Here is a 23569-nt window from a genome sequence, read left to right as displayed (position 1 = left end):
AAAGAATGTGCAATAGTGACCTTTTCTCAAGCCAACATCTTGCCCCCTTTTTTCCTTGCCGGAGGTTTGTGGCGGCCTTTGCGTGGCACGCGCACTCACTATTCGTAGCTGTGCACCGCTTGCAGTTTGTACGCGCTCGGCTCTTTTGGATCTATTTTCGCCTGTTATACACCACTTTGGGGCAAACGCGAGCAGTGACGAAAGCACTTCCAACGCACTGCGGTCGAGATGTCGTCCTTGAAAGATGCGCCAAGCCTCAGCCCCACGTCACGCAAGGGCTTCTCATTCGCCGCTATAGATTACGATGACGACTACATCGGCCCAGCGGAGATGGTGGAGGAAATGCACCACCCCTCCAAGTCCACCAGTCGCTCAAAGAAGAATAAGGCTCGCGACTCGAAAAAGTCAAAGAGGAAAAAAGGTGCGGCACCTGTTTCTGAAGTGGACGAGCCCGTTTCCTCCTCTTCATCTGTGCAGAAGACATCCGGCAGCAAACCTGTCGCCATGTCGGACAATCAAGGCGATGACTACGCCGACGATTTCGAGGATCCAGTGGACAGCGACGACTACATCTCTTCCGTCGGCACGTCGCCACCCGCGGCAACCCTGAGCCCGGTCGCCAAGCCGAAGGCACTTATGGCCGACGTAGAGGCAGAAGAGAAGCGACTGTACGCTACGGTGCAGGAGCAGCTGCACCTGGAGAAAGAGGAGGTGATGCAGCGCATTGCCAAGTGGGAAGCTGACCAGGCGCAAAAAGCAGAGGAGATGCGGCAGCGCGAGGAAGAACTGAAGCGGCAGCTGGCCGCGCAGCAGCAACGAGAGCAAGAGGTGAAGCAGCATCTCAGCGACCTTGTGGAGCAACAGGTTTCTCAACACGTGGCAGCCGCAAGCGCAACAGGCAAGGCTGCCGCGGCACCCACGAATACGGCTACACACCGCACGGCCGCGAAGGCGGTCGAGTATGATGAGACCGAGGATGCGGATGAACCAGGGACTGGTGTTTCTAGAGCGGAGCTACAGCGCCGCCGTCGCCGCGAACACGAGCGTGCCGTCAGCCTGCGCCGCGCTGAGGAGGAGGAGGCGGCGCACGCGCTCTTCCAGCGCCTCGCGCAAGATGTACGTGAGGTGTTTCACGAGCTTAACCTCTCCGTCGTTGCGGCTGAGAAAGAGCGCCTCATCAAGGATGAGCGCTATCGCCGCGAGCGAGAGCTACGTGACCGACGCGAGGATATGGCCCGCGCGGAGAAGCTGGAAAAAGAGCTGAAGGAACGTGAGGAGCGGGAGGCGAAGTTTTGGGCCATGGTCGAGCAGAGGGACGAGAAGTTCCGCACCTTTCTAGAAGAGCGTACGAACAAGGATGAGGAGGAAAGAGAGGCGCGACTCAGGCGCGATCTCGAGGATCGTGCGACGCGGCTGCGTAATGAGAGGGAGCTGCGCGAGGAGATGGATAAGATGGAGAAAGAGCGGCGCGCCAAGGCAGAGGAGGAGTCGCGTCGCCACGATGGCCTTGTACTCACGGCGCAGATAGAGGAGGTGAGCGCTCGGTACCGTGCGCAGCTGGAGGAGGTGAGGAGGCAAATGGAGGCCGAAAGCCTGCGCAAGGACGAGCTACAGAAGGCAGAGTTAGCCATGATGGCGAAGCGTCACGAGGCTGCGCTGGAGCAGCTGCAAAGGCAGCACGCGCAGCAGCTCGCCACGATGGATGGGCATGTCGGCAACGTCAGTCGGATCGAGGCGCTGGTGGCAGCCATGCAGGAGACAATGGAAGCTACGAAGGCCATGAACGAGAAGCTGTTGGCAGAGCGCATGTCAGTGCTGCAGCAGAAGGAGCGTCAGCTGGACGAACGGCAGGCCGTGCTGGATGCGATGGTTGCAGAGATGAAGGTGAGCCAGGAGACGGTGGCGGCTGAGCGAGCCCGTGTGGCCGGCCTGCACGCCAAGTTCGAGCTCGCCTTATCTTCCTTCAGCAAGAACAGCGAGGAGGACCGTCGCGCCTTTCGCGAGGCCCACGCCCACTACGACACCCTCCGCCAGCAAGCGGAGAAGGATCGTCGGCTCATGCTAGGCGAGGTGGCACAGGAGCGCAAGTTGCTAGAGCAGCAGTTTGAAGAATTCCTCGCGAAGAAGATGGAGGCGATGGCGGAGCTGCAAAACGAGCGGATTGCGATCGCGCGAGAGCGGGCAGAGGCTTCCATGGTGCGGGAGCGACAAAATCGCGACGAGACAGACCTCCTCAAGGCTCTGCGCTCTCGTGAGGAGGAGTACAAGATGAAGCTGGAGTCCATCGAGTCCGACCGGGCCACAGCGTGTCACATGAAGGACGAGCACAAACGCTTGTGCGACGCCGCCGCCGCAGAGCGTCAGGCACTTCGGCACGAGCGCGAGAAGTTTGAGCTCGAAAAGGAGGAGCTGCTAAGCCGCTTTGAAGCGATTCGCCGTCAGGCCGAGGACGCTGCCAGCTCCCAGGAGCGCCTGCGGATTCAGCTTATGGGGGATCGCAGCGACGTCCTTGACGGAAACGGAGCCGCCGTTGGGTTGCTGCGCGGGGGCCCGCTGGTGTGCAAAGCAGCCTCCCGCTTTCAAATGGATCTAGCACGACAGCGTGCGGTACTCCAGAACATAAGCTGAGAACCCCTCTCCATGTGCCCTTTCCTCCCCTCTTCCGACAAAGACACGCTTTCCCACACCATCGCCGCATCAGTGTGCCCGGTGCGCTGCACCCCTCTCCCCCCGTCCACCCGCCTCACTTTGCTTTGAGTCCTGTGCCCCGACGCTTTCCGCCAACACACTCACTCATCTCTGTTGACGATGATGGCGACGTAGGCAGTGGTAACCCCGAGGTGGGCCGATGGGAACCGTGAACTTTGGAAGGCGCGCGTACTCCTCTGCTTCTGCGAATGCGTCAAGACGCGCATAGATGCTGTGACAGACGACCAATGAATCAGGCCTCTCGCCTTCCGCCCTTCCCTCTTTCTCCTCGCTGAGCATGCAAGATTGCCATGAAGAGGAGGGTGTGCAGAGAAGGGGGAGGGGCACCGAGGTGGAGGTTGATCCCACCGGTAGGCATGCGCATTCACCTGCTTGAATTCAGTCTCTCTCTAGATGGCTTCCCTTTGCATAGAACAGCTTGCGAGAGGCGTTTGTGCACACGCGTGTGCGGCTGTGTGTGCGTGCGCGCGTTCACTTACGAGCGCGCCGTGCTGCAGCATTATCAAAGCACAAAAGAAAATGTTGCGAGAGGGCAGCCCGCTGACTCTCTGTAGCTCTCTTCTCGCTTCCCAGGAAGTGCAACGCTAACTTGAGGTGTCGTTGGCGCTTGCGTGCCATGTGACACCATGGCCGCTCGCTGAGTGGTGCTGAGAGTGCCGCTCGACTCGCTTCTGTTGCGGCAACGGGAGTAAGTGAGAGACAGCAGCGACAGAAGCTACTGTACCGTCTCGACCACGCCTTCTACAAGGGCCGTTCTCGGCGCACCCTTCGGTATCGTCACGGGTTCGCATGCACTCCGCTGAGCTCCTTTTTCTCGTCGGACTACTCTCTCCTTTGTTTCGGCTCTCTCACTTACGTCTTTGTGCGTGCGAGCGTCTGTTTGCGTTTGTGTTGTTGTTTTGTTGCTGTTCTCTGTCACGCGCACCACACACACACACACACACACACACACACATGAACGCTCAGCGTTTTAGGCCGAGCGCATTCCCGTCGGACTGCCCACCTCTTCATAGTGAGCTTTTGTAGTTCGCAGTGCCTCTGTGCCTCCTGATTTAGCCGCAGATAGCAGTTGCACGACACATTGTCGCAACAGATGTTTTCCTTATCGCGCCGCTTGGCGAGCGGCAAGTCCATCGAGTTTGGCGGAGAGGCCCGACAGCTGATACTATCTGGTATCGAGCGCATCGCCACTGCCGTCGGGGTAACACTCGGCCCCAAGGGCCGGAACGTGATAATCCGGCAACCGGACGGGGAGCCAAAGATCACCAAGGACGGCGTCACAGTAGCCCGCTCGATCGAGTTCCACGACCAGTTCGAGGACGTCGGGGCGAAGCTGATCCGACAGGTGGCCGGCAAAACCAACGACGTGGCGGGCGATGGCACAACGACAGCGACCATTCTCGCCTGGAGCATCTTCGCCGAGGGCTACAAGAGTGTCGCGACCGGGGCAAACCCGATGGACCTCAAGCGCGGCATCGACGCGGCCGTTGAAATTATCCTCGATAACCTGGCAGAGCAGACCCGCCCGGTTAAGGACTTCGCCATGCTTGAGAACGTGGCCACCATCAGCGCGAACGGCGAGCGATCCCTCGGCACTCTCATTGCGCAGACGGTGCAGGCGGTCGGCGTGAAGGGCTTTATCTCTGTACTGGATGGAAACACGGCCGCGACGGAGTGGTCGAGATACGATGGCTGGAGCACCGAGCACGGCTTCGTTTCCAGCGCCCTCATGACCGACAGTGCCAACCTGCGCAGCAGGTTGGACAACCCGCTAGTCTTTGTCACTGCGCAGCCGCTGGAGGCGGTGCAGGATGTGGTGCGGCTGCTGGAGGCAGCGCGGGCGCAGCAGCGACCGTTGGTGCTGATTGGCCCCTCTTTTGCCAAGCCGGTGCTGCAGACGATCATCCTGAATCACGAGTGCGGCGTCGTTCAGTGTGGTGTGGTGTGTGTGTCCGAGTTGAAGGAGGAAGAGCTGCACGACGTTGCCTTCTCCTGCCAGTGCAGCGTGGAGAAGGTCAGCTCCGTCGGCTACGTGGAGGACGTGAGATGCCTGCTCGGGTCCGCGAAGCACATGGAGCAGACCATGGACAACACTGTCGTGTGCGGCACTGGCGACACGTCAGCGCGAGTTCGGCTGCTGCAGAGCCGGCTGGAGCGTCTCATGACCGAGGAGAGCCGCGAGGCCATACGGGAGCGTATCTCAAAGCTAAATCACACCCACGCCGTCATCCGTGTCGGTGGTCGCTCCGCGATCGAGGTGAGCGAGTCGAAGGATCGAGTGGTGGACGCGCTGAATGCGGCCCGCAACGCGCTCGGTGAGGGCATCGTGGCTGGAGGCGGCGCGGCTCTTCTACACGCCTCGAAGAAGCTCGACGAGCTTTTGCTTAATGACGAGGAGATGGAGCAGGACCGCCGCACTGGCATTCAGATTGTGCGCAACGCCATTCGCCTTCCTCTGAAGAAGATTAGTGAAAACGCTGGTGAGGAGGGCGCCGTGGCAGTAGAGAATGTGGCTGAGTATCAAGAGACGTCCATGGGATATGATGCACAACATAGCACGTACGTGGACATGTTTGAAGCCGGTATTGTCGACCCTGTTCACGTGGTGCGGTCGTGCGTCGTCGACGCCGCCTCGGTTGCTGGACTGATGATTACGACCGAGGCGAGCGTGTGCGACTACCGCCCGACGCCCGACAAGCGTCGCAAGTGATGCACGCACTTCGCTGCCGGCGCTGCCGGATCAGTTCGTTGGATGCAGTTGTTTTTTTTTTTCAGGATGATGTGCCATCTGTGCGTGCAAGGGTTCTCGTTGATGTGGAGTGATGACGCGCCAATCAAAAGTGGTGGGTGAATCCAGGTAAAGGCGCGCTGCGCTCCTTTTCCATCGCCCCTGCCTTTCTCTTTCTCACAAATATCTCGCTCTATTTTGTTCTCGTCGTGAGCTGGCGCAAGCAAATCGTGCAGTGACGCTTCAACTGTTCTTTGAAGTGGTGCCGGGGTAAGGGGCTCCGACTCCCACCTTTCGTGTTTTTTTTCCGAGAGGGGAGTGTGTGCGTGTGTGTGTGTGGGGGGGGGGTTATACTCAGCGTCGCGGTGTGTACGTTGAGCTGGTGGCGTTGGTGGGGCTACACGGCCGAATGGTCTGTGCAGGGAGTAGTCGAGAGGAGTACGCCCTTACACCCACTTGAACCTTCAATGTTCTCCTCTCACTCCACCTCAGCCCTTGAGCGTCGCCACGAAGCCACTATGATACACCGGCGACTCGCTTTTCTTTCAAGCGTCACTTCTCTTGCCGACGGAGGAACGACGGCGCTTCGCCTGTCCGGTGTGAGCGGGTGTGAGGGAGGAGAGGAAAGCTGACGCAGACATCAGCCGCGCACGCAGATCTCTTGCGAGCCATGGGCTTCTTTGGCCTATCACTCTGCCCTCATTCCATTTTGCTCTCCCTCGCTACGGCTCTCGCTCATGTGCACACTTTGCTGATTTCTGTACTGCTGTCTCATCTTCGGTCCTTCCCCCTCTCAACATCGCCAACACACACACACACACACACACACACACACACACACAACGCAGAGAGAACACGACGCAGTGCCTTCGTCACTGGGTGACGTCCACTGACGCCTTGATAGAGGCGGCGCAAGAAGTACAGTCGTGAGAGAGTCCGCGCTTCTGACGAGGATGCTGCGGTGGTCGCGCCTGCTTCGGGAAATGGCCCCGGAGCTGCAGCTGGAGTATATCCCGATCATCTTCACCCGCACAATTCTCGGTCCGCAGGGAGGATTTGCCGGCGAGGAGCGCCTGATCAAGCGCGAGGTGGCACAGAAGTACATGTCCGAGGGGAACGCAGTGACGCCGAGCGCAGAGTTCCATCAAGGTGTGTGGTGCTACAACCCCGACTCGGAGCAGTACGACCGCTTCGTTGAGCGAAACGCAGAGTTTCTCGACTTTGCAGCCCGCAAGCGGCAGTGGCTCGACGTGTACTGGCGCGTAAACACGGGCTACCTGCTCTTCGGCCGCCAGAGCTGGGGCCAAGGGTGGCTACTGAACTGCCCTCTGCGCAAGAAGGATATCGCACAGAAGCTGTGGGAGCAGTACAAGGTGCGTGTCGATCCGAGACTCATTGAGTTCAGGGAGAAAGATCGGCGAACAGGCATTCAAGACTTAGGCCACAACTGGTGCTGGCTGTACTTGCCCGGAGCTGAAGAGCTGGCGATCGACCGCGAAGTTTACGACAACAAACGCGTCAAGGTGCGTATGCACATTCGTAAGATGAGCAGTTATGGGGCGCTTTACTGAGGAGAAACGTGGGCGACGCACACGCGTGGTTGCTCTTGCGTTTGGTGGTGGTGTGCGGACTTGAAAGGCATGCCACCTTCCCCCCTTTCCTCTCACTTGTGTGTGTGTATGTGTGTGTGTGTGTGTGCGGTGAGGTGGCGGAGGCGATGCTCTTTACACGTCTTAACAAGAAGAACAGAAGCGTCGGTGCGTGTTTGTGAAGGTGCTTCTTTGACGTGCACTTGAATTTGGATGGCGGGGCTGGATGCACACGCTGCACACGCACAAACGGATGGAGTCACGCCCGACGAAGTGGAGTCGAGTTGCAGGTGCGAACCGGCTGAACATCGCGCACATTGACCGTGGCACATGCGTTCGGAATCACAGAAAGCACGTGTCTCCTCTCCTCGCCGCAGCCTCCGCCTTTCCTCTGCCGTTTTTCGTTGCGATGCGCTTAGCAGCGCATGCATGTTTTTTTCCCCTGCTGGCGTTTTCGGCTTCCGACCCGGCGACGCACGGTGCTGGCTGCGCAGGCTATCACACTCAACTCCAGATAGTTCTCCTTTTGGTCTTGCTCGTGCTTTCATCTCTGCCCTCGCTGCCCACGACACTTATGCTGTGCTCCCCCATGCTCTCGGCACGTGTGCCCGATGGATACTCGAACCTCGATGGCCTTCTTCTTTTTCGTTTCACAACATGTATCTTTTGTAGCTGTGCAGCTTCATACTTCAGCGCTGGAGGGAATAACCCTGCACATATACACATACACGCAACTCGCATCTATTCAGAGTGACGCTGGCACACGCACCCAGTCACTTGCAGGCTTGCTCACCCCCTCCTTCATGTTGCAGCGCAGTGTGTTTGCCTCTTGTGCCTCTCCTTATTCTCCTTCCTTGGCTCGCGTTTTTTCGGTTTGTTTCACCGTCGGGTGGGCGAATATAAACTCTTTGGATTCTGGTAGCTGATTCAACTGCAGCAGCATGCTTCGCAAGCACATCCTGTCGGCGCCGCTGGCGTGCTCGACGCTCCCCGAAGTTCTCTGTAGCGGCTCGATGTGCGTGGTGGCGACACGACCATTCCACAGTACTCGCGTGTCTTTCCGCAATGGTAGCAACGGCAACGACACCCAGCAGCGCTCCGCCGCAGAGGAGGATAATGAGGAGCTAGAGAGGGAGCGGCACCTGCGTGAGCAGTTTGCGCAGAAGATTCAGCAGGGCCTGCCGCGGCAGCAAGGCGGTGCCGGTGCGGGTGCTGGGAACATGGGTGTTGGCTTTGGACAGGGCCCTGAATGGGGCATGGGAGGCGGCACTGCCCCCTTTGCGGGCCAGCCGCCTGTAAATCCTGACATTTTTCGCAAAATGCTCAACTTTATGTTTTACCTCACGACTCTCCTGCTCCTGATGTTGATGGTGCCGCTTGCCAATGCGAACTCGCCCTTGTACACGATGCAGGGGCTGCCGTGGTGGGAGCTCCCGATCGGATCAGCAGCTTATTTTCTTCTCTTGCGTGCCTTGTACTCACGACACGAGCAGAATCGCATCAAGACCGAGTTCGAGAACGCCGCCCGCGCGAACCCGACTCTCACGTTCGACCAGTTCATTACGCAGACCTACCCCACCATGTTCCAAGGCTACCGCACATCGCAGCCGGAGGTGTTGGCGGCAGTGTCGGCGTGCTTGTCATCTGCGAAGGATCTGCGCTTTGCGCAGACGATGGTGCGCGCCGCAGGCCGTGCGACGGATCCTCGTTCGTCGACCGACGATGTCATGGACGCCCTGCGCCGTGACTTCCCTCAGCTGTTCTAGGCGCTCTTGTTGAGGAATGGTGGGACAGTGGCGGTGTCCATTCTCCTGTGTCCGAATGTGCGTATATGGGCAGAACAGAGAGGGCCAAATAGGTGCGCCAGAGAGAGCACGACGAAGCGGATGGTGTCGAAAGAACTTTTTGTGGGCTCAAGGCTGATTGCTTCCCTCTCCCCCGGTGTGTCGTTGGCCAGTAGGCAACACACACCGGGTGATGGTGGGGAAGGGGCTTCAGCGCCTGCACGGCACACTTGCTCCGGTCCAGTCCTTCCCCTTTACCTCTTCTCTACTGCCCGCTGCGTCCGCTGTTGCACGTCCAGTGCCGACTCTTTTTCACTTGTGTGTTTTTCCGCACCCGCGTGACGGGGGACACACACCTCTCAGTGCGTGGCATCGTCAAGGCGCGGTGCACCCCCGCACTGTATGTGTGAGGAAGCCGAGCAGCCTCCCTCCCCCACCCTCATCCCTGCCAACGCAGAACCACCTCCGGCGGTGACAGGGTCGAGTATCTACGGCGTTGGTGAGGAGGAGGTCAGTGCGTATGTGTCGCTGCTGATGTGTCGGCGGTCATGTCCTGGACGGCGTGACGTCGGAGTGGTCTGCGACAGTGAACACGTCTGTGCCATCCACGTAATGGGCAGAGTGTCGGCGTGACTCGAACGCATCCCTCACTCGACGCTCACACGGCTTACTGGCGTGGGGTGCTTGAGTGTCACGGCGAGCGGGATGCACCGGGGGTGGCGACCGGCACAATGGAGAGGAGCGGATGGGTGGGTAGAGTGTGAGGCAGAGGACGTGCTCCGATGACTGAGCCGGTGCATTGCTACAACGCCCGTGTCTACGGTTGCATTGCACCGGGCGATGGGGCTTGTTGCAGGGCGGGTGGGGTGGGTAGAGCAGGGTGGAGCTGGACGCATGCTGTATGGCAGAGAACGGACACATTGAGAGCACGAAAGGTGTTTGCCGTCAGAGCCTCTCCTTGTGAATCGCCTCGGTTGCCCGAAGAGGAAGCGATGACGATGTGTACGAGCACAGCGACACAAAGCCACTTTGTGGAAACGCGAGCAAAACGAGTTAGCGAAGGCCTGCAAAGCCGATGTTACCATGTGGAAGGCGTTGAGGTCATGGTTTTTTTTTTGTGACTGGCCTGTACTCGTCAATGAGGCAGGCTCAGGCACTGATGAACGGAGCCAGTGCTTGCGTGGAAAGGGATGTCCCTCGGCCCTGCCGTGGGAGTAGCGCTTCTTTGCTTCAGAGTGGGCTTGTGCTGGCATTGCCAGCGGCTCATATGGTATCGAGTCTGCTGGCCTTTCGCTTCCTCACACAGTCTTTCTTTTCTGAAGTGCTCTTTGCCTGCAAGTAGATACGTGCCGCAGCAAGACGCCACAGGTGTGACACCGGCACCACGCTGCAACTGGTGCACCTCCTCCTGATACCCCCCCCCTCTGTTTGGCCTAGGCTGTACTCTCTGTGCCTCCCATCTCTCTTGCTCTTGCTCGTTTGCGCCCCCGCAACTGCGACACATCATGCGTCGACTCCGAAATAGCTCTCTCCCTTTTTCTCGTTGCCATGCGCCAGCGACAGCACACCCCCGACGCGTCAGCAACGCCGGTTCTCCTGGACCCGAATGTGGACTTGAGCGAGGAGTGGCGGGCGATGAACACCGAATATGGCGGGTACAGCAGCGAACAGCCGCCGCGCACGCTGAGCGAGTTCCGCGAGCAACTGCAGCAAGCCAGGAAAGCTAGAAGCAAACGCAGCCTCGAGTCGGAGGAGGAGGAGGACGCCTTCTACCGCACCGTTGACGGAAACCCCAAGGACTATGCCCTCCGCGTCGTTTTTGACTGGCTCTGCCCGGCGAACCCGACCAAGGCGCGTCTGCGTGTGGAGCGCATCTACTGGATCGCATGGAAGCAGTTCCTGTACGGGTTTTTCATGTCTGGTGTGGGCACAATGCTGATGTTGGTGGGCATCGGGTGTACGGCACAGTATTGCGTAGAAAAAGCGCGTGGTGTGGGGGTGATGCTAGGGGCTTTTCTGCTGTGCGTTCCCGGTTACTACTCCCTGTTCGTCTTGTACATGTACGTCACGTGCCGCGGGGGGTATACCTATTTGCAGCTACCGGAGGCGTGAGAAGGGCAAGTGCCGGGAAAAGAGCGGGTCCGTGGTCTCGCCTGCCTTCGTTTTGTTCCGTTGGCGCGACGCCGGTGCGAAGCGTGTGCCGCGGGAGACCCTGACTCTGCTGTGGCGTGCCGCCTTGACTTGCCGAACCCACGTCTGGGGAAACAGAGGCGCGCTCCGACTCAGCTCTTCAAGCAAAAGAAGAGAAGGATGGAGTACGCGATGGAAGGGGTACGAGGCCACGGTCGCATGCTTTACTACAGAGATGACATGACGTCGGTGCTGAACTGCGCTCTCGCGTGCAGTGTGTGTGTGCGCGCGCGCAGCTACCGCACGAGTGAGATGCCTGCGACGCGTATGTGTGCTGATGGCTTTCTTGTGATTTACCATCCATGCTCCCGCCTCCCTTTGAGAGGATCGCGCATACCTCACTTACCGGCTAACGGGCGCTCGGCACACGCCCTCGGCTTCGACCATTCCCTCTTTTTCGGTGACTACGCCTGTTTGCCTGTTTTCCTCCTTTCTCTCTAGTTGTCCACTCGCTGCCTCTCCCCCCTCCCCAACTTGTCTCTCTTTGCTCGCACCCCCGCCTCCCTCGAAACTGTGTGGGCACACCGACACAGATCCCGGCAAGGACACCGCTGATAACGGGCGAAGACGAGCACCCGCTGCTTTTGAGCGTTTGCGTCCCTTCCGCTGATTCTCTCCCCCGCTCTGCAGAGGAGCTCGGTGCGAGGCTTGCGCGTCTTGTTCCTCCTCTTCCGCATCCAAGTACACACGCGCGAACGCACGCACACACACACACACACACACACACACACACACACACGCAGAAGCCTCTGTGAGCGCTCGCATTCTCGCCTTTCCGCTCTCGCTTCGCGGCTTGCAAGACGCCATTGTGGTCCTCTCTTCTCTCTCATACTCGTCTCTACTTTCTCAGTGTGCGAAAGGCAGGTTCGGGGGCGGAAGGATGGGCGGGCAAGCGGTGATGCATGAGTTGCCGAGCACAGCGCGCCTTTCCTCTGAGCTCTGTGCCACTTTCTCAGAGTACCTGGAGAGCGCATGCCCGCACTCTGGACCCTTATCGTGGAATGAGGCTGCCCAGCTACTCAGCGCCTTTACTGGCGGCTCTGTTCACCATATAACGGCTGCGCTGGGTTGGGCAGCCGCATGCGAGAGGGCCACCGTATCCAAAGATGACCTGCATTCGTCCCTGGAGCAGCTGATGCGAACCGAAGGCTCCATCGATGCGTGGTGGGACTCCCCAGGGGTTACCATGCCGGAGCTCACAGGCGCAGCGGACCAAGAGGCGAGTGAGGGAGCGGGCTCGACAAAGCATTGTGGATGGGAGAGCCTCACCTCGGTGCAAGCGCGCTCGCACCGACCCCTGCCGCCGGAATCGACGTCCACGGAGGGGCCGCATGACAGCAAAATGGGCGCGTGGTCGGGGCAGCCATTGCTGCACCGCACACTGAACAGCTGGGGAAGACGGGACAGTAAGCCCTCAGGCGCCTGCTCCGTCCCCAGTGTCTTGTCGGACCGGCCACACAGTACCGCCGCATCGATGGAATGCGTGGTGGCTACAGCGCTGGGAGAGTTGGATTTGTACGTGGAGGATGAGCAGTGCTCGATTCAGTTCCACCCAGACCGTCGGTCACTTCGCTTTCCCAGCGAAGCGACGAACGAGACAGAACGCTTCGGCATGGCCGCTGCCCAACACCGGCGAGCCGGGGACCGCTCCCACAGCCCTTCTCCGGTGCACCCAGCAGACAAACAAGCAGCGTGTCACCCGCGTTCGCCGGTCGCACCCACGTCCACCCTGGCGGAGCTGGACCGCTTTGTGCACCGCGGCAAGACCAAAAAGGTGTGTAAGCAGTTCGTGCAGACAGGCCGCTGCACATTTGGCGCACGTTGCCTGTATCACCATCCCACTGCAGTCGCCATAGCGCTGAATGCGTTGCATGTCGCTCCGCAACGGCTGCCCTGAGGATGCGCCGAAGCCAGCTGGCTCTTGCGCCACTGCTGCTGAGCATTTGTTGAGTCTGCGTCGTTCACTGACTGCCCCCCCCTCCCCCGCCTCCCGGCAGCCTGATGGAGGATGCACCTTCGCAACCCGCGTGGGTCTGCATGCTTTCCATGCAGCCTATTTCGCCGACCTGCTTGAGTGCGAGACAGGCGGAAGCGGCGGCAATGACGGGGTGAGAAAAGGCAGGGAGGAGCCGCTCCGTTTCGCTGCCCCGTGTCGCGGGGATAACTCCAGCCGCGCCGTTGCATTCGACAGCTAGCCCGTCTGCTGCACCGGCTCCGCGAGGGCAATACTCGCTGCCTCCGAAGGTGGTCTCTGCGCACGAGATGCTGCGGTCGAAACCTCAACAGCTGCAGATGTGGGCTCATGTGTTGCGGACATATCTCACCACTGCTACAGCAGCCGCACGCTTTTCGTGGGGTTCCCCGCTCGCAGATGCGCAGTGAATGCACCGCAGGGGCGAGGGAGAGGAAGGTGCACGACTTCAAGGCCCCGCTGGGTCAGGATCATGAGGCGTTGCTCCTCTCGCATGTCGACACACTCTTTTGTTTCGAGCGTGTGTACACCTCTCCCTATCCTGGTGGGCCGCCACCCGCTTCGCGTCTTGCCCTGCTTCTCCCCCATTTACTCTGCCACTGCGCCTCCGTACCTCGACGGCTGGCACCGCACCCCCCTTCCCTCTCTCCCCCTCCTCCGTCCACTCCACTGCCCTGCTTTTTCTCCCTCCTTTTTTTTGTTTTCGCAGACGACGCGCAAACACGCATGTCGGCTACGAAGCGAACCGATCGAAAAGGGGCGGGCGAGAAAGAAGGGCCAGCGCCGCGAAGTGGTGGTGACGGGAGGTGGGAAAGAGCTTCGGCTGCGCTCGTGTTTTCACTCATGTGAAAACGAAAGAAAATAGCAGACTTTTGTTTTCCTCTTTTCGGTCGCTTGTGTATGCCCTCTCCCCTCCCTGGTCCTCTTATCCGCCTGCTGTGCTCTCTGTGCCGGTACTTTTTTTCAGCCATTGGGCCGCAAGCTCGGCTCTCCGCATCTCCCCATCGCACTCTCTCGCGTGCCCGTCATGCCTTCCTCGCTGCTCATCTATTTAGCTGTCTATTCTTTTCGTATTCCGTCTCTCTCCCTCGCGCGCGCTCCACTGCTTATACAGTTATGCCCTTGGTACGGCTCGTGCAGCGTGAGCTGGGTGGGTGGGTCGGGGGCCGGCCGGCGAACGAATGCCGTTCGTGCAGCAGAAAAAAAGGTCGAGCATGCGACCCCTTCTCCGCCAGCTCTCTTTCTTCCTCGCCCTGCCTCCTACGTGTTCCTCAGAGCTGCACTGCTGCTGCCTTCTCACTTTGCTGAGACTGAGAAGGAAAGTGCAGCGCAGATAAACGGACCCCAAGGCGACAGCAAAAACATGCAAGAAAAAAAAACGAATAAGATGACAGACTACATGTGCGGCGCTCCTGCTTCCGTTGTGAATTGTGAACGACCTTGTGTCGCCTTCCTACACTCATTACCTCAAGTATCGCCGCTACAAGTGTGTGTGTGTGTGCGTGCGTGTGGGGCTTGCCATCAAGCTGCTTTAGGTGCACGAATCCTCCCTCTCGTCTCCATGCCGCGGATAGGGTGTATTGGCCTTGCTGCCGGCCCCGCACTCTCTGCGTGTGTGCCTGAGTCTTGTCCATATATGCGTATGTGTTGCCTTGCGCATCACTGACTGTTACCCTCATCGCTCTTCTTCCGTTGTAATCGGCCCTGCCGCGGACACGCACGTGTACGGACGGGCCCATCAACTGAAGCGGCTTCATGCGCCTCTCTCTGCTGCGGCGCTTTTGCGAGTACGTGCCCAAAGGGGCACCGACGCAGGTGAGCCTCTCTGTCGAGACGCCGTACGGTGTTACACGCGCCTTTCGCATGACGGAGATGGCGGCCGCGGCGGCCGATGCAGAGCGAGACGCGAAGGGTTTCTTTTATCTCCCTCGCATGGACTACGATGTTGGCCAGGGGGTCGCGCCGCTCATGTCGAGAAAGCAATTCGATGTTCAGTATAACGTATTTCACAAGGCAGCGGTGGATCGTCTGAACGCACACACCTTGGGATCTGAACTGGAGGGGCACAACCTGAACGTTGTCATCCGCAACTCCTCCTTCGATGCATCGCACGCTGTCATCCACGCTGCAGCGTCGGAGCATTTCAACTACTGCTTCTGGTATCGTTCTCTGCGTCCGTGGGGCACGGCGGTGCCAGCGCGGCTCAAGGAAGAGCTGCAGCTGCAGTACAGCCAAAATGGGACCTTAGACGCTGTCAAGGAGGTGCAACGACTGTTCACGGTCGCCGCGCTTTCTCAGCAGTCCGCCGGCGGATGGGTGTATCTCGTCTGGACCGGGAAGGCGTTTGACGTGATCCCTTTCGACCACGGCACCTGCCCTATCGGCAGCGACTTGATTCCACTCCTAGCGCTGAACACGCACGAGTCGGCACGCTGCTACGACTACCCACTTGCGGCGGAGGACGAGGAGGGGGATGAGGTGGAGCGTTTTGTTCGAAACTTCTTCAAGACGTGCAACTGGAGGCTGGTGGAGCACTACTTCCTTCAGTGCGGTCGGGCCTAGCGAGCCGCTCGACTGTCTGCCGCTTTACCGCTTCTGTTCACATTGGCGTGTTCTCCTGTGTGCATTCTTTTGTGTCGGCCTTGATGCCTTGTGTGCTGTGGTAGTGGTGGTGGTATGTCTCATTGAGCGACATCCTGCGGTGCACGGTTCGCCTCCATTGACGGTGCGCCGCGGTTGTCGTGGTCAACTGTGCCGGCACGTTGTCGAGCAGTCCGCACGCGTCTGTCGCTCGACCCCTGTGTCTCTGTATGTCTGGATGAATCGACGCGTTTCAAAGAATAAGAAAAAGACCTACAACAACGCCAACAGCAGGCGACATGGGAGGGACAATCCTGCACAGTGATGACCTGCTCGTGTGTATTATGGACTGCTTCCTCGACACCCGCCTTGCACATGCGTTCGATGCTTGCGCATTCGACGCAAAAAAAAAGGGGCACGCCACGGCGTGCCGCAGTTCTCCTCACACACTCCAATGCGCGTGCAGCGCGACCATGAACCGCAGTGCCGATCGGCCGTTTGCCGGGACTGTTGTCAATCTCGAGTTTTTGTGGGATCCTTGCGCACCATAAGGCTCCAGGTTTCATCCGCACTTCAGCCTCCACTTCTTGTCACTGCTGCGACCGCGTCTTCGGGCGTTCTCATTCTACCTCTCACATTCATTGGCATATTCTCTGGTGATGCGTCGGCGTCACATAAACAATGATCGTTTGACCACTTCCGCTCTTTTTTGTCGTTGTTGTTGCGCCCCGTTGTCCACGTTACGTGTGTGCATCCCTTCAGCCTCGCCTCCACCACGGCAGCCACACGCCTCCCTCTCCCTGCCTTTTCTTTCCCGTACGCAAACCAAGTGGTTCATCCCACAGAACGTAACGGTCATAGCACCTCGCTTTCAACAGACAAAGGAACGATGCTGCCCCCTACCCACGTCTACTCCCTCATCATCCACAACAAAACCTCAAAGGAGATGACCGTGATGGTGACGTACTCAAACATGATCGACAACACACTGGCGCAGCACAGCGTTGTGGTCGCCGCTGGTGAGAAGGGTGTCGCGGAGCAACGCACCTTTGCATGGAACGGGGCGACGTTTGCGGTTGTTATCACCGCGGTGAGCGTCAAGGACGCACAGGCGGCGCTTACGGCTCCGTTTCCAGGGGTGGACAGTCCCACAAGTGACTACCGCATCACCATTGTGGAGGAGAGCGGCACGGTTCATCTGAAAGCAGGGCAGCCGTGAGAGGCGCATGGTTCAGAGGATGCGCACCGACCACAAGAAGCATATTGGTCTGCTTTTTCCTTCGGCCCTGTTTCTTGTCTTCTTTTGTGCTCCGCTGCGGGACATCGACACATATATGTGCGAGGCTACGGGGCCGCACTACATGCAACGCTTCTTTATGTTTCTTTTTCTTCATACCGTGTCACGCGCTTCTCTTCTGAGCAAGCACTTTCGCCGTGCGCCATCGGATGTGGCGTGCTCTTTCCTTGCCTCCTCAACGCCATGTTTTACTCTTTTTCTTTTCAGCACACGAGTCGAAGTTGACAGACCTTTCTCTTCCTTTCTCGGTGGTGGTGCTTGTATGTATGCGCGTGCACGTGCAGTCCAACAGAGCTGCCTTCTTTTTTCTGGCGTCTTCTCTGTATTTCTCGTTGCCTTTTCAATTCATCTCTCATTCTTTCGGCATGTGCAACACAGCGACCCTCGGCACTCCTCAATGGTAGGCGGCGGAGGTGAGCACCCACACCCACACGAAAAGAACGTGCAGAACAAAACACACCGTGCAGTATATATATGTATATATATATATATATATATATATCCTAGAAAACCGCGGCCTGCACGGGTGCAGATCTCTTCTTCGTTTTTCCTTTGTTTGTCTGTTTGCTAGCGTTGCCCTGACAACAAGGATGTTGAGCTCCCTACGCAGCAGGGGGCCTCGCTGCCCAGTCCCTCACGGGCACCTGCCCACACGTTGGATTCCTGCAGCGCCGGGGTACTGGAAGTGACAACATGGCATGCAGGTGGGTGTGCTGCTCATTTTTTGTTTTCGTCGTCCCCCTCCCCCGTGCTTATCGATATTTCACGTCCTGGTAGTACCGCTCACTGCGACGGACAGGGTGTCCCCTCATCCCTTCTTGATCTGCTGTCCCAACGCCACGCCCTGTGATTGAGGCATTTCGTCGTGTTGCCCGTAAATTTTGATGCACAGCAGCATAACGGGTTCTTCTTCCTGTATGCGAGCAGGCGTGGGTGCGGTGGTGACGGCGGTGCTGGCCTCCGTCGCATATCTGCCGTCTGCACGGGCCCTCTCGCGAGACCTACCGGGATTACGGTGCAGCCTCTCAACTTGATTCGTATTCAATCATTTTTTCCGTTGTCCCTTTCTTCATCTGCTTTGCGACTTCACCGATTTATGTGTGTGTGAACCCCTGCGCGAAGCGCAACAGAAAACAGGATTTGGTTAGCGAAGGCGGTTGCCACCGCTCTGCCCCCATCTTCCCCTCCCCATTCCTCTATACAAGGCGACGAAGAACCACCCGCTCGTATTGGTGTGCGCTTGCTCGTGGATAAATCCGTAAAGACAGCTCTGTGCAGGTGCTCACAAGACGGTTTGTGTCCGTGGCTTTTGTCTCGAGAGCGGATGGTCGGCATCTTCGTCACTGCGGATGGGCTGGACACTTGATTGTACCCCGATGTGGCGTGTGGTGAAGCGCGTGACCAGCTTGTCAGTCGCTCGTGCCGTGCTCTCCGTCTCTTCCGGTTCCCGCCTCTCCTGCGCCCCAATCCTCTTTCTTCATGGTTCCACTTGTCCCGATCCTCGCCACCACCGGGGCCGGTGTCGGCATCTGGTAGTATTCGCACGTGTCCGCTCGCTGGTGACGACCGACACCTAGTCCAACCCTCCCATCTTCGCTCTCTCTCCCCGCCTCCCCGCCTTTCACATACGTCGCCACTGCATACCCCTCTCTCGTGCTTAGCTCACGACCTCCCGCACCTCCCTCCCTCCCTCCCACTCCACACCGCTCTTTTCCTTCCACCTTTTTTCTGCTCGCCAAACCAGCATGTCGTCCCGCCAGGGTGGTAAGCAGAAGCCGCTGAAGCAGCCCAAGAAGGAGCGCGGTGAGATGGCCGAGGAGGACATAGCCTTCAAGCAGATGCAGCGTGAGCAGAAGAAGGCCGAGAAGGAGGCGATCGCAAAGATGAAGAAGTAGCAATGCCACCGCACCGCGCGCAGGCTCGTGGTGTCGTCTTTCTTTGTATTGTCGGCCGCCCCACCACCACCTTCTTCGTTTTTTCTTTCCTTCTTTGATTGTTTTCGTTTCAGTCAGTGTGTTTGTGCGCGTGTGTGTTGGTGGCGCGTTGCGCGGCGAGTGAGCAGGGAGTCGCACTGCGTCTGCCACGGAAGGCGCACGGTGCTGTGTTGCGTTGATCCGTCTTTATGAGCTTGCCCTTGTTTCGTACGTCGCAGGGCACAGCAGCCGTGTGAATCCTTGGGCCAGGTGCTCACTTTCGTGTAGTAATAGATAATAAGAAAACCAGGGAGTCAGAGCGCACCTCCGTGTGTGGCCTGCTGTTCGAGCACGTCATCCCGTCGAGGAGTCGGATCTAGGGATCGAGAGAACAACAAAAAATGGTGGTGGACGCATAGAAAAGAGGTGTTGGCTGTAGGACGGTGAATCGTGTCCCACCAGTGTGCGCCGCCGCTTGAAAAGGGAACGAGCCCTGGCCGCTTGACAAACCTTCCTGCGCCGCATCTCTGACGGCCTCTTCAACAGTGCCCCAACGCACGCCTTTGCGTGCGCGTCTGCCTTTGGGCTTGGCTCATGCGTGTCACTGCGCCTGCGGCTCACTGCGTCTCTTCTGCGGCTTTTTGGACACCACTTCACCTTCTTTGCTTCCCACCTCTTTCCCTTCCTTTCCGGCCTTCGTTCTGTCTTTCTGCATCCACGCATGCCCGCTTGCCGTCGCGTTGGGTCTCTCTGTGCTTGTCCGTGTACGTGAACCGCACTCGGTGGTGCGCGTTTACTTGCCTGTTTTTTTTTGTTTTTTCAGGTCGCCCGTGTGAGGCGCAGAACACGCAGACACCTCGACGGTGCGCGCGTGCGCGTATCGCCTCCCTCGCAAGAGTCATTTGACTCCTCGCGTATGAGTAGAAAGGGGACGCTCTGCAGAGGCTGCACACCACAACAATGCTTCGTCAGTCGTCGCTGTTGTGCTTCTCCACCTTCGCGCTCAATCCGGAGACGTCGCGAGCGCCGCATGGACCGCCACGTGGTCTCATCAACCGGTACATCTCCATGGGCCTTCCCCCATGGGCGGCATGGTGCAACCGAGTCAACCGACACGCCCTCTACCGCATGAGCGACGTGTCGCCGCGCTCCTTCCTGCCCAAGGCGCCGCATGAGATGGACGTTATTTGGATGAACGAGCGGGTTCGGGAGCGGGTGCGGACGTCGCGTCAGGTCCAGCACGTCTACCGCCAGCTCAAGTACCCATTTGTCAAGACCGGCATTCACTATAGCGACACGCTCGACCACTGGGTGCAGGTGCCCATGGTGGAGGCAGCCATGTTTGAGATCGAGAAAGACGGCGGGTTCGACAACTTCATCTTGAAGCGCTCCGGGCCAGAGCTTCGCTCCACCTATGGCGAGCGCATTCGTCGCCACCTGCTGGTTCGCCAGAAGGAGACACAGAAAAATTTTGTACTTGATCAGCAAGCCAAGGCGCTCGCTGAGGTGACACAAGCGGAGCTCATGAAGGCTACCAGTGAGGAAGAGCTCGATGCGGTGTTGGCCAAGTACGGCATGGACGCCGAGGAGTTCAAGCGGCTCATGGCCAAACGAGTCATGGAGCAACGTAAGTCTGTAGCTGCCGCCGGTTTGCGTAGCAAGTGAGTTTGACCACCCGCAGCTGCTCTTGCGAGCAGCTGCATAATGTGTGTTGCACTGCCTCCTCGTCTTGGGCTGTCCTGTTGATGTTTTTTTGCTCATGCCCCCGCACCTGAGCCATGTCCGGTCTGTCGGTCACGGACGTATGGGCGAACGTATGTGCTTTGTTTGGCTCTTTGCGTGACTAACAACTGCTCTCTTCATTTTCACTCCCGCCGCCGCTGCCGCCCAGGCCAGCGCACGTGACGTGGCGCTGTTCATGCACACCGTGCTGGTGACGCCGTAGTCTCGATGCCGGGGCAGAGGCACGAGCGCCTCAACTGATGCGGCGCATCGACCTTCTGATGACGCCTTTGGGGAGAGATTTGCGGCTCTCACGATCAGTCGAGTGTGGGGTGTGTATGCGCCTGCTGCTGCTTTTGAAGCGGGCTGCAGTGTCGAGCGGAGACACACGCCTCATACTGCTGATCGCCCTTGCACGCTTCAAGCAGCTGCCGTCGCCCACGTCTCTCCTTAACAGCTGATGTCCTTCTCTCTCTATCGCCTTCTCTCTTCTCCTCCATGCAACAACGGAAACGCCGCTGTTGGAATCTACGACCCTGCGTGCGTACACGAGCACGCACCCATAGAACAGTCCTCGAAAGGCCGCGTAGACACGTACGTACTTGACTTTCGTTCTTCCTTACTGGCACACGTACGCATTCTCTCTCCGTTACGTGCCACAGCTGTTCTCATCTGTTTTTCTTACTTGCCGCAGCTCCTCTTCACTCTCCGCCCTCGCGCTTCACACAATGGAGGAGAGAGATCAGCCCATCACAGATGATCACAGGAAGCTCGTCTTCTCCTTCATCCGGATGATGCGCCGGTCGCAGGTCGAGAACCCCGAGCGCGCCGAGGCGGTGGCGCAGATGCTTGGTGAGGAGTTCGGCGTCGACCCGGCCGGCAGCGGCGGTCTTCACGACACGGAGGTGGACGTGCTGGAGGCTTTCAAGACAGCGCTGCGCGAGCACGAGCGTCGCAGCGGCGCCGAGCAGGACGAAAAATTCGTGTCCTTTGTGGAGTTGCTGGAGAAGAAGGGCTATTTCAAGGGCGTCGAGAAAGGCTCCGACGAATACGCGCAGCGGCTGGAGAAGGCGCGCGAGAAGTTCAACCAGCGCAACAACCCCTATGAGGGCCTCACAGCGGAGCAGATCAAGAACAAGGGCAACGAGTTGATGAGCCAGGCCAAGTACAAGGAGGCGATCGCGTACTACACGAAGGCGATTGAGCTACAGCCGGACAACGCCGTCTTCTTCGCAAACCGCGCCGCGGCGCACACGCACCTCAAGGACTACAACAACGCTATCATCGACTGCGAGCGCGCTATCATCATCAACCCCGAGTACTCGAAGTCGTACTCCCGCCTGGGAACGGCGCTCTTCTATCAGGAGAATTACAGCCGCGCTGTTGACGCCTTCACCAAGGCGTGCGAGCTCGACCCCGACAATGCCACCCACAAGGAGGACCTTAAGCGCGCGGAGGAGAAGGCGAAGGGGACTGCCCTCAGCACGGGCGGCGGTTTGGGCGGCTTCCCGGGCATGGGCGGCTTTCCCGAGATGGGTGGCATGCCGGACATGAGCCAGTTCGCGAACATGATGAGCAACCCGCAGTTCATGGAGACGGCGCAGCGCATGATGCAGAATCCCGAGTTTAGCAACCTGGTTGCCAACATGGCGAGCAAGTTCAGCCAGGGCGGCATGAACCCAGCGGAGCTGAACCGCCTCGGTGCCGACATGGGCATGCGCAACGTGGACGAGGAGGGCAATGTTGTGACGCCGTTCGGCAAGGTGAACCGTGCCGCCATTGAGCAGCTGCAGGAGGAGGAGGTGCGTAAGAACCCGAAGCTGGCGGGCATCATGGCGGATGTGCAGGCCAACGGCTACGGCGCCTTCCAGAAGTATCTCGGCGACCCCGATGTCATGAATCTGATGATGAAGTTCCAGAACCTCATGTTTACGAACCCGAATAGGAGCCCTTGACGAAAAGGGAAAACAACAACAGAGAGGCACGTATCTGGAAAGAGACGAGCTTTTCCAGGGATGGCGCACAAGCGACTCTGTATGCTGGCGGTTCTCCTCGACGTGTGACTCCTACTCATCGTTTTCCTTGCTCGTGGTCTTGCTGAATGCATTTTTTTTTGTCGTACATGTGCTTGCTCGACGTGTGTTCTTTTGTTTACGTGCACCTATATTCCTCTCCCTTGACGTGTCTGCACGCGCACACACCAGCAGAAAAGCGTTCGGCCGTTCCGTCGCCCGCCTCGCTCTATATTCGACGTCGTCTCTGTTCTCGCTCGTTGTTATTTTCGTTCGCTGTCGGACTTCATTCTTATTTTGGGGGTTCTTGTGCTTGTTGCTGTCGTTTTTGTTGTCGATGCTGGCGTCTGCATTCTGTGCTGTGTCGGACCTCTAATTAAAGGAATGAGGTGCACGTAAAGCACAGCTGCGTCAATCAATCAATACACGCACAAACAAAGTGACCGACGGACGCGGACGGGTTGTATCCCTATCCCCAATGATTGGCATCCTCCTCATTATTCGTCACCGCGCTCTACGCTATTGGTTGCTGTAAGAAGTGTGTTCTGTGCTTTTAAAGTGCTCCTTTCACACATGGCGGTCGTGGAAACAAAGCAGCCGAACAAGACAAGTCACACGCCTCTTTGGAGGCAAACCCGTCAGCCTATGACAGAATACATTGAGGTCCCTTGGAGACGGGTCATCTCGTCAGTCTCTGTGTGAGGTGTACCAGGAGCTCGACCACTGAACGCCCGTGGTGGGTGTTGTGTTGGTTGCTGCCACCTCGCCGCCCGTACTTCGAGATTCTAGTCGGAGCGATGGGCTTGGGGGTGGGGGGTGGGGGAAGGTGGGCGGCAAAGAGCGCGGCAGATCATTTGAGGTACGTCGCGCATGCCACACACCTCTTTCACCCGGTCTTTGAGGCTCTTTTTCACTGCACAGAAAGTGTGTTTCCTTGCCACTGCCAGCGGTCTCTGAGAATGCGCATCGACGTGCTTGCGCATCTCTCTCTCTCTCTCTCTCTCTGTATTGTCGAGCCCTCTGCACTCCTCCGGTCACGGGTCCTCAACACTTTTTTTTTTTCGGTCTTTTCT

The 23569-nt window shown here is 58.4% G+C and overlaps 11 protein-coding genes across 11 annotated transcripts; all 11 read left to right on the top strand.

Moving 5' to 3' along the window:
• Nucleotides 1-228: 228 nt before the first annotated feature.
• LMJF_30_2830 (conserved hypothetical protein) lies at nt 229-2628 on the top strand (the record flags this gene model as incomplete). The annotated part of the gene is made up of 1 exon (XM_001684836.1): nt 229-2628. The coding sequence occupies one exon, from the start codon at nt 229-231 to the stop codon at nt 2626-2628; it is 2400 nt and encodes a 799-aa protein (XP_001684888.1).
• Nucleotides 2629-3802: 1174 nt separating this feature from the next.
• Nucleotides 3803-5419, top strand: LMJF_30_2820 (putative chaperonin HSP60/CNP60; the record flags this gene model as incomplete). Its single annotated transcript, XM_001684835.1, has 1 exon — nt 3803-5419. The coding sequence occupies one exon, from the start codon at nt 3803-3805 to the stop codon at nt 5417-5419; it is 1617 nt and encodes a 538-aa protein (XP_001684887.1).
• A 971-nt stretch (nt 5420-6390) lies between these two features.
• Nucleotides 6391-7008, top strand: LMJF_30_2810 (conserved hypothetical protein; the record flags this gene model as incomplete). The annotated part of the gene is made up of 1 exon (XM_001684834.1): nt 6391-7008. One exon carries the CDS (start codon nt 6391-6393, stop codon nt 7006-7008), a length of 618 nt encoding a protein of 205 aa, XP_001684886.1.
• A 959-nt stretch (nt 7009-7967) lies between these two features.
• LMJF_30_2800 (conserved hypothetical protein) lies at nt 7968-8792 on the top strand (the record flags this gene model as incomplete). The annotated part of the gene is made up of 1 exon (XM_001684833.1): nt 7968-8792. One exon carries the CDS (start codon nt 7968-7970, stop codon nt 8790-8792), a length of 825 nt encoding a protein of 274 aa, XP_001684885.1.
• A 1566-nt stretch (nt 8793-10358) lies between these two features.
• LMJF_30_2790 (conserved hypothetical protein) lies at nt 10359-10922 on the top strand (the record flags this gene model as incomplete). The annotated part of the gene is made up of 1 exon (XM_001684832.1): nt 10359-10922. The coding sequence occupies one exon, from the start codon at nt 10359-10361 to the stop codon at nt 10920-10922; it is 564 nt and encodes a 187-aa protein (XP_001684884.1).
• A 958-nt stretch (nt 10923-11880) lies between these two features.
• On the top strand, nt 11881-12897 carry LMJF_30_2780 (hypothetical protein; the record flags this gene model as incomplete). Its single annotated transcript, XM_001684831.1, has 1 exon — nt 11881-12897. The coding sequence occupies one exon, from the start codon at nt 11881-11883 to the stop codon at nt 12895-12897; it is 1017 nt and encodes a 338-aa protein (XP_001684883.1).
• Nucleotides 12898-14727: 1830 nt separating this feature from the next.
• Nucleotides 14728-15534, top strand: LMJF_30_2770 (putative superoxide dismutase; the record flags this gene model as incomplete). The annotated part of the gene is made up of 1 exon (XM_001684830.1): nt 14728-15534. One exon carries the CDS (start codon nt 14728-14730, stop codon nt 15532-15534), a length of 807 nt encoding a protein of 268 aa, XP_001684882.1.
• A 907-nt stretch (nt 15535-16441) lies between these two features.
• On the top strand, nt 16442-16771 carry LMJF_30_2765 (conserved hypothetical protein; the record flags this gene model as incomplete). The annotated part of the gene is made up of 1 exon (XM_001684829.1): nt 16442-16771. One exon carries the CDS (start codon nt 16442-16444, stop codon nt 16769-16771), a length of 330 nt encoding a protein of 109 aa, XP_001684881.1.
• A 1823-nt stretch (nt 16772-18594) lies between these two features.
• Nucleotides 18595-18744, top strand: LMJF_30_2760 (conserved hypothetical protein; the record flags this gene model as incomplete). The annotated part of the gene is made up of 1 exon (XM_001684828.1): nt 18595-18744. The coding sequence occupies one exon, from the start codon at nt 18595-18597 to the stop codon at nt 18742-18744; it is 150 nt and encodes a 49-aa protein (XP_001684880.1).
• Nucleotides 18745-19722: 978 nt separating this feature from the next.
• LMJF_30_2750 (conserved hypothetical protein) lies at nt 19723-20427 on the top strand (the record flags this gene model as incomplete). Its single annotated transcript, XM_001684827.1, has 1 exon — nt 19723-20427. One exon carries the CDS (start codon nt 19723-19725, stop codon nt 20425-20427), a length of 705 nt encoding a protein of 234 aa, XP_001684879.1.
• A 785-nt stretch (nt 20428-21212) lies between these two features.
• On the top strand, nt 21213-22439 carry SGT (putative small glutamine-rich tetratricopeptide repeat protein; the record flags this gene model as incomplete). The annotated part of the gene is made up of 1 exon (XM_001684826.1): nt 21213-22439. The coding sequence occupies one exon, from the start codon at nt 21213-21215 to the stop codon at nt 22437-22439; it is 1227 nt and encodes a 408-aa protein (XP_001684878.1).
• Nucleotides 22440-23569: the final 1130 nt, after the last annotated feature.

The sequence above is a fragment of the Leishmania major genome, chromosome 30 (assembly GCF_000002725.2).
Source record: "Leishmania major strain Friedlin complete genome, chromosome 30".
NCBI lineage: Eukaryota > Euglenozoa > Kinetoplastea > Trypanosomatida > Trypanosomatidae > Leishmania > Leishmania major.
Note: the sequence above shows the minus strand (reverse complement) of the source record. Positions and strands in the feature narration are given on the sequence as shown.